This window comes from Ictidomys tridecemlineatus, chromosome 1, assembly GCF_052094955.1.
Source record: "Ictidomys tridecemlineatus isolate mIctTri1 chromosome 1, mIctTri1.hap1, whole genome shotgun sequence".
Lineage (NCBI taxonomy): Eukaryota > Metazoa > Chordata > Mammalia > Rodentia > Sciuridae > Ictidomys > Ictidomys tridecemlineatus.
Window position 1 is genome coordinate 117,847,826 of NC_135477.1, and position 14,336 is coordinate 117,862,161.

General features: G+C 38.7%; 1 protein-coding gene across 2 annotated transcripts in view; it reads right to left on the reverse strand.

Moving 5' to 3' along the window:
- Window positions 1-14,336, reverse strand: part of Epb41l4a (erythrocyte membrane protein band 4.1 like 4A) — a 231,495-nt gene that overhangs the window by 104,996 nt on the left and 112,163 nt on the right. For both annotated transcript variants that reach the window (XM_078045544.1, XM_005327228.5), the window contains exon 3: window positions 2,745-2,796. Coding sequence is in view for 1 of the 2 variants with exons in the window: in XM_005327228.5 (XP_005327285.2) it covers window positions 2,745-2,796 (52 nt within the window). In the remaining variant the exon portion in view is untranslated. The remainder of the gene's footprint in view (window positions 1-2,744; window positions 2,797-14,336) is intronic.

Sequence of the window (14,336 nt, forward strand, 5' to 3'; positions counted from 1 at the left end):
CAAACTATGTTATTTATTATTATCACACACACGCATGTTTATGTTTGTAATAACCCATAGGCCTGTTCAAGTATACAGATGACAATCAAGGCCAGGGTCTCTCCCCTCATCTGTGTCTTCCTGAGGAAGGTACTTTTTATGGTGATATTTTTTGAAAGCAAAATTTTAAAAACTTTGCTCTAATTTTTTATCCTTAGAGTTGATTATAAGTTCTTAAAATTACTGATGTTTATATGTTTTAATATTTACTTAAGCACTATGTGTTTCTGACAAACAACACCTCTACCCCTAAACATAGATGTCAGGGAGGCAAGACTATTAAATATTTAGAAGAACCAGGAAGTCCACCCTTGGATGCTCTGTCTATGTCAATCAAGCTCTGTGTTCCTGAGCAGATGGGCCTGCTTGTGCCCACAGGCAGCTGGGGTTGGCACCTAGAGGGCGGGGAGGCGCACAGATGCTGGCGAGACAGCGCACAAAGGGAAGAGGCCTTCTCCACACCACAGAGCTGCTTTCATTCTGTGGCACATGACAGATTACACTCTATTCACCAAGCACAGCTATTTGAAATGTGTTCAATAATGAGCAGTTAAGCAGAACTTGAAAAAATACACAACAAAAACCAGTTTGACTTAATATTCTTAAAGGACTTTTTGCCCAAATAAGCCCACCATTCCCCACTCAAAAAGCCCCACATGAAGTGCCTTGTGTTCTAAATTAAGGCATCATTACTTTGAATTGAATTTGGTAATGTACAAAAATGTTTCATTAACACTTCATTCTCCACAACCACCTGGTAACAGATGCTGAGGAGTTCAGCAATTTGCCTTCCACCACAGTTTGCAAGTATTCAGTGTTCAGTGCTGTTTCGGCACTGTTCTACGCAGCCTCCCAGGGAAACCAAACTTCTAAATCCTTTAGTGTGAGAAAATATTCTCATATACATCACTGTTTGGTAGAGCAATTAAAGGGTAAGGAAATGTTCGTTTTGGAACAAGACTATGGCTAGCCATATTTTTTTGGCTTCCTATTCTAAGACTAACTGCAAAAATCAGGTGCTAGTGAAGTAAACAGCTTAATTATTATCTTAAATCCATGTCATTCCATACACTCAACATTAAAGAAACTCTGCAATCTGAAATGAATATTAGTTTTCTTTAGCCAAAAAGTCAGGAGCCAGAAACTGGAATCCCCTAACCTACAATTCATAAAGACTAATTTCAAGGCTTTTTATGACTTACCCACAAGAATCTTGGTGACTAGCTAATGTTCTGTTATTTTAATGGATGTTCCTCCTGACTATCCTATTAGAGATTTGAGAGCCATTTTCCTTCAATAAGTATCAAAGTAGTTTCATGGAATTATATGTAAGTATTCTTCAGTGATATCATATTTCTTCAATTGTAACAGAGTTTCATTCTTATTGCATATCCAACTTTTAACAGTATTAATATCTTTAGGACAAAAATTACTTTTTACTGTGATATTTAAAGAAATATTTTCTATCATGTAAATGGGCATTTACAATGTGCCAAAGAACATTCATTTTAATAATGAAACTTAAAATAATTTCAATGTTGTTCTTTATAACCTCAATGAAAATCTCAACCTCCTCCTTATAAAAGAAATCTGCATGTTTATTTTCAAATAATCATTCCTGAAATTTTTCTAATTTTCCAATTGGAATTTTAAAAATTGGTTCAAATGGGCTAGAGCTATAATTTGTAAACTCTGGTGGCTCCTTCTACAATGGCGGAAAAGTAGAGAAACAAAAATGATGCTGATGTTGAGAGAATCAGGACTTATTTTTTTTGGGGGGGGGGTGGAGGTCTGCAGTTCCTGGCATCCAATTCATCTCCAAGGCCTATCTGTGTTTCTACTGGGATCTGTGAACCATATGCAACCAATGGGGAAAGAGTACAGATGAAAAGTACAGACTTGGAATGGGGTCATAAGGCCAAAGAACCCAGTAGGTTCTGAGGGGCAACAATTCACACATTTGAACCAAATGTTCCAATGGGTACAGAGCTTCAGCATGGGAAGATGAAGAAAGTTTAGAGAGACAGCGCTGATGGCTGCACAACAATGTGAATGCACTTACTGCCACTGCATTGTACATAAAAAATGGTCAAAATTGTATATTTTGTTATGCCTATTTTACAATTTAAAAAAATTTTAAAGGGCTATTCTGTTGTATACTTAAACAATCTGTGTGTGTTTATAAATACAAAATGAGCTATTGAAATTATATTAAGATTAAAGAATATATATACTTATTTGTACTGAGTATCCTAGTAATATCCACATTGATAAATCCAAAAGCTAACCCCTGAAAATGGATTGTGTCTCTCTGAAGCCACAATAATTTTTCAGGTCACAAGGACACCCCTTAATTAAAACCACTCCATAACCTCTCATCTTGCTTTCAAAATCAATGCCCCTCTGCCTTTTCTATACTAAGGCCAAATTTTAACGACAAGCATATAGAAAAATCGCAGAAAAAAAAATCGAGGGAAGATGTACCCCTAGGAGAAATTCAATACAGCATTAGGATCTACTCAGAGTCTGATTAAACTAAAATTGCAGACAGCTTAGCAATGCAACATGGGAATACCCGATTTCTATACTCTGGTACTTGAGCACTAGTACTCACCTCAACAGGACTTACACCCATTTCTGCACCTAACAAACCACAGACCTTACATCAAGCCACCCCCTCAACAAAGTTAAAATTAAATACCTACTGTTGATCAGTTCTTTGTGTTCGGCAAGGGTTTTTGCAGGATCCAGCCAATACTGTGTGAGGCAGAAAAGGGTAATTATAGAATTAGTTACTTTTCATTGGCCTTTACTTCAAGAATATTTGCAAAATGCCATTTAAGTGACATTTAAATACTTGCTAAATAAAACACTTCATTTATCATATATGTACATGAACATACATGAGAGCTTTCTGCAACTGAAACATTAAAGGAAAAGAAAAATGATGCTGAGGTCAAGGGAGAGGCAGAGGAGAGAGGTATAGCTTGCTGGGCCCTTGGCTGAATTATTATCTTAATTATAAAGCCAGTAAACCAAGATGCTTGCAAGTGGGTTTCTTGCTACTATTCGTGGGGAAACAAAAGCCATGCAGAATGCCTTCCAAGTGTCTTTCCAAAGTCCCCATTGCAATCCCCTTAGAGTCATCCTCCTCCCAAAATGCCCCCAACCTCTTCACTTCCAGTCCTATCCCCTGCACGTACTGCTCTACGTGTTAAGAAAAAGCAAATTAAATCAAATCATCCTTAAAGATGCAGGAGAGCAGCTCTGTACAGTGGCTGAGGACCTGAATCCCAGAGCAGGAACATGGGGATGCCATTCAGGATCTCCTCATCATCACTATGTAGCAGGGACAAGTGACTGGACATTCTGAACCTTCCTTACAGAGTTTCTACACTGATTCAATAAGTTACTTCACGGAAAGCCTTTAGAACAGCCCGGGGCTCACACTAAGTATATGTATCACATGCTAGGGATGATTATTATTAAGGTATAGGGTCATTTTTTATAATTGCTGTCAGCTGGTTTAAGGTACTTGCTTATTAATTCAAATTAATCTTTAATGAATTGAATTTCAAGCAGGAGTGGGAAAATTCTGGGTCCTGGGAAAAGGCTTTCCTTTAAATTTCACCTTTGTGAAATAAAATCACTGAAAGAGAGGAGATTCAAGCCTCTAGCCTCATCTCTCCATCTGCAGGGAGAAGCCACAGAAGCACAGATAAGGAACCAGGAGATCTCACATAAGCACAGAGGGAAAGATGCCAAGGGCTGTCCTGGAGGACCTACAGGGAAGCAGAGATGGAGCTTCTCCCCCACTATTCTAGACAAATCCGAGAGGCCCTAAGGCCAAGCTGCCCCATTCCGTTTCCTCATGGTCCTGAACGAAGAAAGGAAGCAGGAGCTGGCCCACCTAAGCTACCTCGTCCCCAGCACTCTTGGGCTTGCCCTGCTGAGAGCATTCACATCTCCCCCGTCACTCCTGGAGCAGGAATCAGGGGCTGCAAGAGAAGTCCAAGAGAGCCTGCCTGCCAGTTTCCTGTTTCCTTCCCCTTGGCTGAGGGAAGAAATGCCTTATATAACAGGCAGAGTAATTATAAGTAATAGTTATAATATTTCATACAACCCCCTTGCCTTTTATCTCCACACTAAGTATGTGTCATACTCATTTGATTACATACTAAACTCTTATTTGTGCATACAATGTCTTCACTATCTGTCACTCATATGGTAGCTTCAAGTTTCCAAGTATTTTAGAAAGGAAAGTAACCAACATACACAAGTGGAACAACTTAAAATACAATTCTCATTATTCTGGTATTGATCATTTCTCATTTCTTTAGAGGTCTACAAGCATTCATTTTTCAAACAGAAAAGATTCGAGGCAGAGGCTGTAATCAGTGAAGTGCTTCTGGATCCCACGATAACTGAAGATGTGACTTTGATGTTAAAATAGTGATTCATAGGGAAACCGTGGCTCATCCAAGTAGACCAAAACCAATGCAAATGTTAAGCTGTGTGTTGGACACAGAGCACACACCCATTCCTCTGTGTAAGAATTCTTCCCACAAAATGGAAACATTAGGTAGATGGACTGTTTCTTGTCATTCATGTTAAATAAAATGACTTGATTAATGCTATATTTCTCAAAGAGGGAGAAACCAAAGAAAACAAACATAAATTCCCACTAACACTTGCATTAAGCTTCTATTGCTGCATAATAAATGACTGCAAAGTTAGAGGCTTAAAACAACACCCATTTATCATCTCTGAGTTCTATAAGTCAGTGGGTCCCTTTGCCCCAGGTTTCGCAAGGCTGAGATCAAAATCCCAGTGGGCTGGGGTCTGAGACGGTTGTTGAGCTGGGGGACTTTTCCACAAGAGAAGCCCAGATGTCAAAGCACTTAGAATATCAATCTCAATTTTTGGCCTTACACATCACTTCTATATGAGGACTCAATAAGTGCCACAGCAAGAAAGGAGAAAAGGGGCAGGGCCTCTGCTCCAACCTTGTCTCTGTCTAATCTTGTCTTGAAATTATTAATGAACAAATTGGAGGAAAGCTTTTTAATTTCTCTAACATCATCACTCCAACATAACAAACTTTACAAATTTTTTTATGCATTTGTCTTTGGTAATAAATTTTTTTTAATTTATAATTAAATCGTAGCGCGCTTGCCTGACATGCGTGCGGCCCGGGTTCGATCCTCAGCACCACATACAAACAAAGATGTTGTGTCCGCCGAGAACTAAAAAATAAATATTAAAAATTCTCTCTCTCTCACTCTCTCTCCTCTCTCACTCTCTCTTTAAAAAAAAATCTAAATGGGTTCATCAAAACAAAAACTGTACATATAAGTAGGGTAATATATGATGTTTTAAAATGTGTATACATTCTGTCATGTTTTGTCATCTGTTTGTTTTATTTTCCTGTCTCCAGAGTGTTTGCCAATCAAAATTCAGCTAAAGAAAACAGAAAGGAAGCTCTTTAAGTGGAATAACAAAGACTCAATAACATATCTTAAAAATATCACATTAATGGGGCTGGGTTGTAGCTCAGTGGTAGAGTGCTCACCTCGCATGTGGAGGGCACAGGGTTTGATCCTGAGCACTATATAAAAAATACAGTAAAGGCATTGTGTCCATCTACAACTAAAAAAAAAATTGTTTTTAAATGTCACATTAGTAATGATCTATACAATTCTAAAATAAATCACTCCCCATGAGAATGATTAAATTTATGAAGTAAACATCATATTAAGCAAAATAAGCCAAATTCAAAAAATCAATGTTTGCATGTTTTCTCTGGTATTGAAAGCTAAAAAGGCTAGAAAAGTGGGGGAGGGTATCTTATAAAAATCCAAAGGAGACTGGTAGAGGAAAGGGACCAGTGAGAGGGAAAGGGGAAATCCTAGGAAATGATATTGACCAAATTATATTCTTAAATTGTGTGGCTATATGAATATGTAACAATAAATCCCACCATTAATAAATAATTATAATGCACCAATAAGAAATATGGAAAATAATTCACAAAGCAAAAAAATGTAATGAAGATCCTGAGATGAGTTAGAAATGATAATTCTGCAGCAAGAAAAAGAAGAGACAAGATTCAAAGGCCATTCAATCAACTCCACTGCACATTAGATATGCTAAGCATTAATCCAGAGCTTGCCATGGCACAAATGGTATTTGATCAAAATGGAAACCAGGGGTTACAGAGGTCAGACAATGATAAATGCTCCAGAACACAAATAATAAACACAACCTACCAGGTTTCATAAGCCAACATCTTGAAATGCAAAACCCACGTATGTTCAACCAAGGGAAAGATATGACCTTGGAACCAAATCGGCCACACTATGACAGCACTTGTCACCACTCATTATCAACAAGCAATCAAACATAGCACATGTCAGATCACAATGAGACACATCGGGATGCTGCTCTGTAATCTTAAGAGGAAAAAGGGCTCAAGAATTTGCCAATGAAAACAGCACCCCACTTTTAAGGACTACATCCAGAAAACTGGGCACAAATGCCAATATTCTAGAGGCAGGCCCTAATCCTGGGGTGTCCTTTATTTATTCATTTAACATATATAGACATTCTCTATACTTGTTCTTTATACATCACGTCAGACACTGTCCTGGGGAGCACAAGAACACAAAAAGATGAACAATACCCATCCCTAACATCACGGCACTTACAGTATAGCGGGAGACGCATAGACATATAATTATAATATAAGGTAGTTAAGTGAGATAATAATGTGTATATGACATATAATGCAAGATAATAAAATAATATACAAAGAAAATCAACTCTGCAGGGTGGGTATACGAAGGCTTTGCTGAACAGAAAACCACTAAATAGTGTGTTTGTGGAGGAAAAAAAAAAAAACTTTCCTCAAAATAAATAGCGGAGAAAAGAACCTTATTTTGTAAGAAATGTATCTATCAGCTCAACTGCTCTTAAAGCAAATGGGTCCACTTTTTAAGTGACAACATCTAAATGTAATACTCCACATCCTCTGCAAACAAAATCAGTGCTGCCCAAATACTCAGCTTAAAAAAAAAATCAACATTCATGGAGAATGCTGTGGTTTGACTATGATTTGTCTCCTCCAAAATTCATATTGCAACTTGGTTCCCAGTGTAATGATACTGAGAAGGGATGGATTCTTTAAGAGGTGATTAGGTCACAGGGGGCACTGTCCTCATAAATGGATTAATGCTGTTCTCCAGGGACTGGATTATTTACCACAAGAGTGGGTTGTTAAGACCGTCCCTTCTGCTTTGTATTTTCTTCTCACGTCCACCTGCCCACCATGTTTTAATATACACAAGGCCCTCACCAGATGTAGCTGCCCAATTTTGGACTTTTAGTTTCTAGAAGTATGAGCCAAAATAAACCTCTATCCTTTATAAATTACCCAGTCTCAGGTATTCAGTTATAGCAACAAAAATAGACTAAGAGAACTTCCAGAAAGAAAAATCTCCTATCCATACTTTCCACCTGCCCATGGTGAAAGGAAAGAGAAACATCAATCCAGCTGTAAAAATGTGGTACTGGCCACACTCCTGTGTGGCTTTTCTGAATGGTACTTGGGTGCACAGCTGTCTTATCTGCCCAGGTGAATATGAGGAGAAACACATGTATTCATATTGTCTCTCTCAACATTCAACCTGTTCATTTTCTAGGAAAGTCACTTTTCTGCTTGACACTGCTCTCCATCTGAAACTTACATCCTGTTGTTTGTAGTTCACATATCGCATGAGAATCTATTTTGTAGGAAGATAACAATCTACCAAGACAGACCCGGGTCTCTCGTGCATACTTCATACAGTCTGCTACCAATATAAGAGAGAGTTAATACACCATCTCCCAAACACTCAGTTACTAAGGAGTCAGGACCACAATCCTCTCTGGCTCTTATTCTTTCCCAGGATGGGAGAGGCAAGCAGTTAGGTAACCTTACTGCATCAGTCCTGTCAATTTTAATAACAGCACTGATGTAACCTGGAGAGAAATGACAGGCCCTTCGGACAATGACAGTCTTGGCTAAACTGCCCTGGGCTTCCTTCATTCACCTTGGCTGATAATGTCTCAATTTCATCAATTTCCTAGGTAACAGTCTCAGAATTAGATCTTTAAACACTAATGCTGTCCAGTAAATCAATAGCCTAACCTTGAAAAGATATGTATTAAATCCAGGGTACAACCTCCCATTTTCCAACTGTTCTTTTAGAGTCTCCTAGAGTTCTAAAAGTAGAATAAATCCTCCAAAGTCTCAAGTAAAAAACAGACAGAATAAAATAATAAAAGCCTTGCTGCATCTTATTTCACACTGGGTATAATACTGATTCTCCTTTAGAAAAATCTAAGAATGCTACATTTATATTTAATAATATTTTCTGTAAGCCAAAGAAAAGGCCTTAAAACACACTGTAGGTTTTTTGTTTGTTTGTTTTGTTTTGTTTTTTTCAATATAGCAAGACAACCTCTTGATCTGGGGAGTAAAAATAGAGATGGTCATTTGTCAGGGACTAGAGCACAAAGATTTCAAAAAATGACAAAACAGGTCTCTCTTGGGAGTTTAAAGACTTCATATAATTCACACGTATTTTCCAAGAAATCCAGGATTGTGATGACAGCTATTTGTGCTTTTCCCAGCCCTCCTGTAAAGAGCTCCCAGGTCCTCTAAGCAACATTAACAGGATGTGGTCTTAATTTGCTCCATGCTATGAATCACAAAAGCCTAAGGACTCCCAGTAAAACCACCATAACCAAACTCTCTCAGCAGAGAAAAAAACCAAGGGCCTGTTGTTGGAAGCAGAGGAAATTGTAACTGGGCACCATTTTTCAGCAAAAGTGAATTGCAATGAGTCACCATAGGCCTCTGGACTGTGGCATCACTCTTAGGGCTAAAGAAATAACAAGAGTAATGACTAATATTAAATTACCTGTGCCAGGCACTATTGAAGATTTTACATTTATTTCTTGTTTAATCCTCTTAATATCTTGATGATGCAGAAACTATTAAATTACCACTTAAAATGAAGAAATAAACACTGAGTAAACAATTTGCCCCAAAGTATAGAAAAACATCCACAGAACTGAATTCCTTTCAACTTATGCCCAGGCCAAGGTACTCTAGATTACTATCTGAACCACAATGCATAACTTTAATTTCAAATTATCATTCTCAACTACCAATTCTTCTTTCCCAGCTTCTTTCCTCTAGTATTCTAACTCCCCGAGGACATCCGATTCAGTGATCCTACTGGTATTTCATTGTTCCTCCTGTTGTCCCCCCACCCATGCCCTGACCTCCCTCATTTATCCATTGTAATCATTCACTTGCAGTTGTCCTCATTTCCCTGGCACATCCTTCCCTCCACAATGTCCATGGGGACAGGGGAGACCACACATGGTTAACTTAAACTCCCTCCCTTTCCTGTGCAGAAACCCAAGGGCTACACACAACTGAAAGCTCAATCATTCACTCATCAGTAATCCAAGGGAACCCTTGGAATCACCCAGAATTCTACTATGTTGTACCATCTTACGTGCCTAAATAACTCCTTGACACTTTCTCTGTTCTTAAACCTCCAGCATCTCACTCTCAGCTGAAGATCTCAGTTATTTCACTGAGGACAGGCCTATGCATTCTCAGCCACACACCAATCTGCCTGACTCTGTGCTGTGTCCTGTCCTCTCTCACACTACTGTGGAGGAACAGTCCATGCTCCACTTAAGTGCATCCAATTATCTGCTCATTCCTGTACCACCACTGTTTCCCTTTCTGAAAAATCATTCCTGGCTGAATTCATGCCTTTTTCAAAATTAAAAAAACAATTTTTTTTTGGTACTGGGGATTGAACCCAGAGGGACTTCCATTGAATCACACCCCCAACCCTTTAAATTTGGAGAAAGGGTTTTACTAAGTTGCTGAGGCTGGTCTCGATCTTGTGATCCTCTAGCCTCAACCTCCCAAGTTGCTGGGATAACTACATGGGCCATGGCACCTGGTCAAAATAAAAAGCTTTCTGATTCCTATATCTTCCCATTTTATTTCCACATTTAAAAGGAATATATGGAAAACAAAAGTTGTTTTATATTATCTCTCTCTCATCTTCTCCTAAATTCACTTTAACACAGGTTGAGTATCCCTTATCCAAAATGCATTTTTTTTCAGGTTTTCTAATGCTCCATAAAGATAATGAAAGATCTTGAGAATGGGACCCAGGTCTAAACATAAAATCCATTTATGTTTTATACACATTTCATATACATATAGATAATTTAATACAATAGTTTAGTTTTGTGCACTTAACAGAATATGTGCACCTTCAGAAAGTAAAGGTGTCACTAGTGCCACCACCCATGTGAACAACCCCTGGATGTCTGGCATCTCCATCATTCCCCACCCTGAATTTATATGCTATCAATAAACAATCATTTCTCACACTTATTTATAAATAATTCACAGCCAACGATATTGCACTTCATTAATAGAGTGAAAAATTAATGTGTTCGTGGTAACCAAACAGCACAGGAGCATCACCAGAATACTGCAATGACCCTCTTGTTGTTTAATGACAGAAACAGAGTCTTTACCCACTTACCTAAATGTTTGTTACACGCTTCAAGGCAGCCCTTCCCCTTGCTTCTCCCTCTTTCTTCACTGCCCATACTTTCACCACCACCTTAGCTAGTTGTTCTTCGTCTCCTAACCAGGAAAGGCCAGACTACCCAGGCTCACACTTCACACTGAAGCCCAAGGCTGTGAACACCAGTTATATACTACAACTACCAGATTTATAGCCAAACCAGAATCTCCCCTAAATCCAACTATTTATTTGACATCTCCACTTAGATGTCAATTAGAATCTTAAATCTTGTATGTCCAAAAGGGTATGGATGATTCCACTTCCCCCAAAAACAAATCAATGAAAAAAAAAAAAAAACCCTTGTTCTCCTGCCATCTTCCCCATCCAAGTAAATGGTACAAAACTCTTCTGTTAGCTCTGAGCATCCATCTGCAAATCCTGTTGGCTCTATGTTCAAAACAGAAACAATATGAAAAATTCTCTCAAATCCCGGGTCAAGCAGCCATTGCCTTCACCTATATTTCTTAAACTCCTTTAATGGTATCCTTGTTTCTACCTTTGCTGTTAGAGGAATTCTTTTAAAGCATGAATCAGATCTTTTCAGGCCAATATCCTCTATTAGTTTCCTTATGGTCAAATTCCCTTTGTTGATCCAAAAGGCCTGTGATTTGACCCCACTCCCTTCACTTTCCACTCAATGTTTTTTGGATGAGGCACCAAGAAGGACCTTAAGGAGAGTATCAGCAGAAGCCGGAGGGCTCTGAAGGAGGCTCTCTGCAAAGGCATAAAGAAAAGCAAAGAGAAAGCTACTGGAAGCAGGAAGAAAGGGAACCTTATGGAGGGGCAGAAGGTTTAGAGATGCTGTTGCCAGTGGCAACATGGAAAATAAAAAATGTACCTAATGGACTGGATGATCCAGATAAGGAGATTTCCAAGCAGACTGGTGAATGTGCCGATTGGATTCATTTTGCTGCCTATAATGAAATGCAAGAGAGAGATAAGCTTAAAAAATGTTAAAATATAAAAGATCCAGGACTTACTGGGTTTGGAAATAAACTTTCTTATTCTTTGTCTTATCAGAAGGCAAATGGTGTTATAATTAAGACATGGCTTCCAGGCAAAGATTGAATCCAGTATGCTATCAGCAAAACTTGAGGCAATGGTTAAAAAAAAAAAAACTTTTTGAAATGCTCAAAAAGATTTAATATGATGTCTCATAGACCCTTTCAAAATAACAAAAAAGTTCCCCTAAAAATCCTAAGGGCTTTTTTCCTCAATAGTCTTATAGGGAATCCAAGGTATATAAAAGAGTTTATTTCAAAGCAATTTGTGTTTCCTTTGTTAACAAAGTAGATTAAAAATTGATTCATAAGAAATCTACAGTTTTTTAAGAGAATTTTCCAGCTTGGGCTGGGAGGGAAACAAAACAGACATTACAGACGGAAAAGAAGCGAGAAACCTCTGAACTCCCCAATCTTCATTGGCAAAAAGCAGAATGAAAAATAAAGAAAAGTCAGTAAATAGAACCAAGAGGCCCAAGTGCAGGGCCAGGCATCACAATGAAACAAATTCTAGCCAGTAAGACCAAGCCCTAATCAAAGAAATGGCTACATGAGTCTGGATAAATTTCCAAACTCAAATTATGCAAATATTATTTGTCAACTTAAAAAAAACTAAACTATAAAAAAACTAAACCAACTCCATTAGTTAGTTAGAAATGTTTTTGCCAGGTATCCTATGCATATCACCAGTATTGCTGCTTGTGAAGTAGAGCCATATAGCTTTCTCACTATCTTAATTCACAATTCAAGAGGAACTGTATTCAAGGAGTTGGAGTTGAACTTAAAAGTACCCAGAGTCTTATTTGATGAGATTCTAGACTTCAAGTGTGAATCCAATGTCATAATAAAGAAGATGATGGGCGGCATGAGTGCATTTTATGTGTCAGAAGAATACAAATATTTTTTTGACCAGAGAAAAGACTCTCATGCTTTAAAACATGTCTTCATAACTGTTGATACTACTCCTATCAAAAGGTGTAATGTAATATTTCCTCTCATTACATGCGGGCTGACCTATTTCAAAGCAACAGAAGTAACACTGTCTGACTCTTGAGACTTGATTCATAAAAGGTGATACTGATAGGTAACAGACTTGAGTAGTGGGAACATGAGGTTAAGGGATAATTCTACAAACTGAGATTACTGTGCTCACCCCTACACGCTTTCTTTTAAAAAGCAATTTACTGGAGACCATTCTGACCCTGCCTGGCTTAAGTCAATAGGATATGCTACACTTCTCAGCAAGCAACCTATTATCTGCAGGAGAAATGTAGACCCAAAGACTCCTACCTGTCGATAAGAACACAAGTCACCCTGAAAGGGGGTACTTTCGTGACCTTTACACAGATTCCAGGATGCAGGGAGATAGGATAATTAGAAGCAAAGTCCCCTAACCATAAAATATGTAGGAACAATTCCAATTAGAACCTGTCAGTGTAGGCCAAGGTGACCCAGAGGATCTTTAGCATGTCATTATAACAGTAAAATCTCCCCTCCATGGGGTAAGACCATAGCAGCCACAACTTGAAAGTCTAATGCAATCCTGCTATCAGTCAGAAGAGATGGATGTGGTGGAACACTCTGGAATCTTCCCTGGGACCCTCAATAAAACTAGAGGGCCAGAGAGGCACGCACTATCCCTTTACTCTCTGAGAGGACCCATTCTCTCTTCTGAGAGTGTCTCCTTTTCGCTTCTCTTCTAATAAACTTATGCCTGCTATTATGTGTACCTTCTCTGAAATCTTTCTTCCATGGTCACAAAAACTGGTGCCCAGGACATCTGCAGTTGCTCCAGCTCTGTGGATAGCCTTGCTCTGCCACAGTACAGCTTTTGTCCTGCTATCCATCCTTCATTCCCTCTTCTTCTGGATGCTTGCCCTTGAAAACCAACCAGTATGTTCTGAGGAAGCCAAGCAACAACATGGGAAGTCCACACGTCCTGAAACTGTAGAAATTAAATACGTGTTCCAGTAGCTCAAAGTGAATGCAGGTGTAGCTTGCCAAGTAACTTGACTCAGAGGAGCCAGGCCAACCCTCAGGATTATAAAGCCAGTAGGGCCTAGACCTCCTCCTCAGCACCACACCACAGGGTTGTGCCGAACTCCAGAGTGCACAAATTAGATGGTTAGAACAGGGGCACGTGGAAGTCTCACCCCTTTTCTTCTGTATTTACATGGGTCTTTCTCCCTCCATGACTGTCTAGTTTCAGGACTTCAAAAACCAAGGGACTACTACTGCGACTCTAGCCTTCTGAGAGTCCAACTATTCATCTTGCCTCTCCACTTCCATGGATTTTAACATATTCAGAACTGCTGACTCCCAGTTCCAAAAAAACAGCTCCTCAGTCCAATCTTAACCTTTCATACTTAAAATTTCCAACAGATTCCATATAAATAGGCTGCTGGGCCCATGAAATGTGCTCCTATAATAATCAAAAAAACACTGAGAATCATTAACTCTAAAACCACTGCTTTCTCATAAGCTATCCATCAATCAACTGTCTGAAATTCTATCCTTTATAGTTCATTCTGATTTAATCAGGAAGGACAGTCCAATTTATAAAATGTTAATGATAAAGAACTCAGACATTGGGCTGGGGTTGTGGCTCAGTGGTAGAGCACTT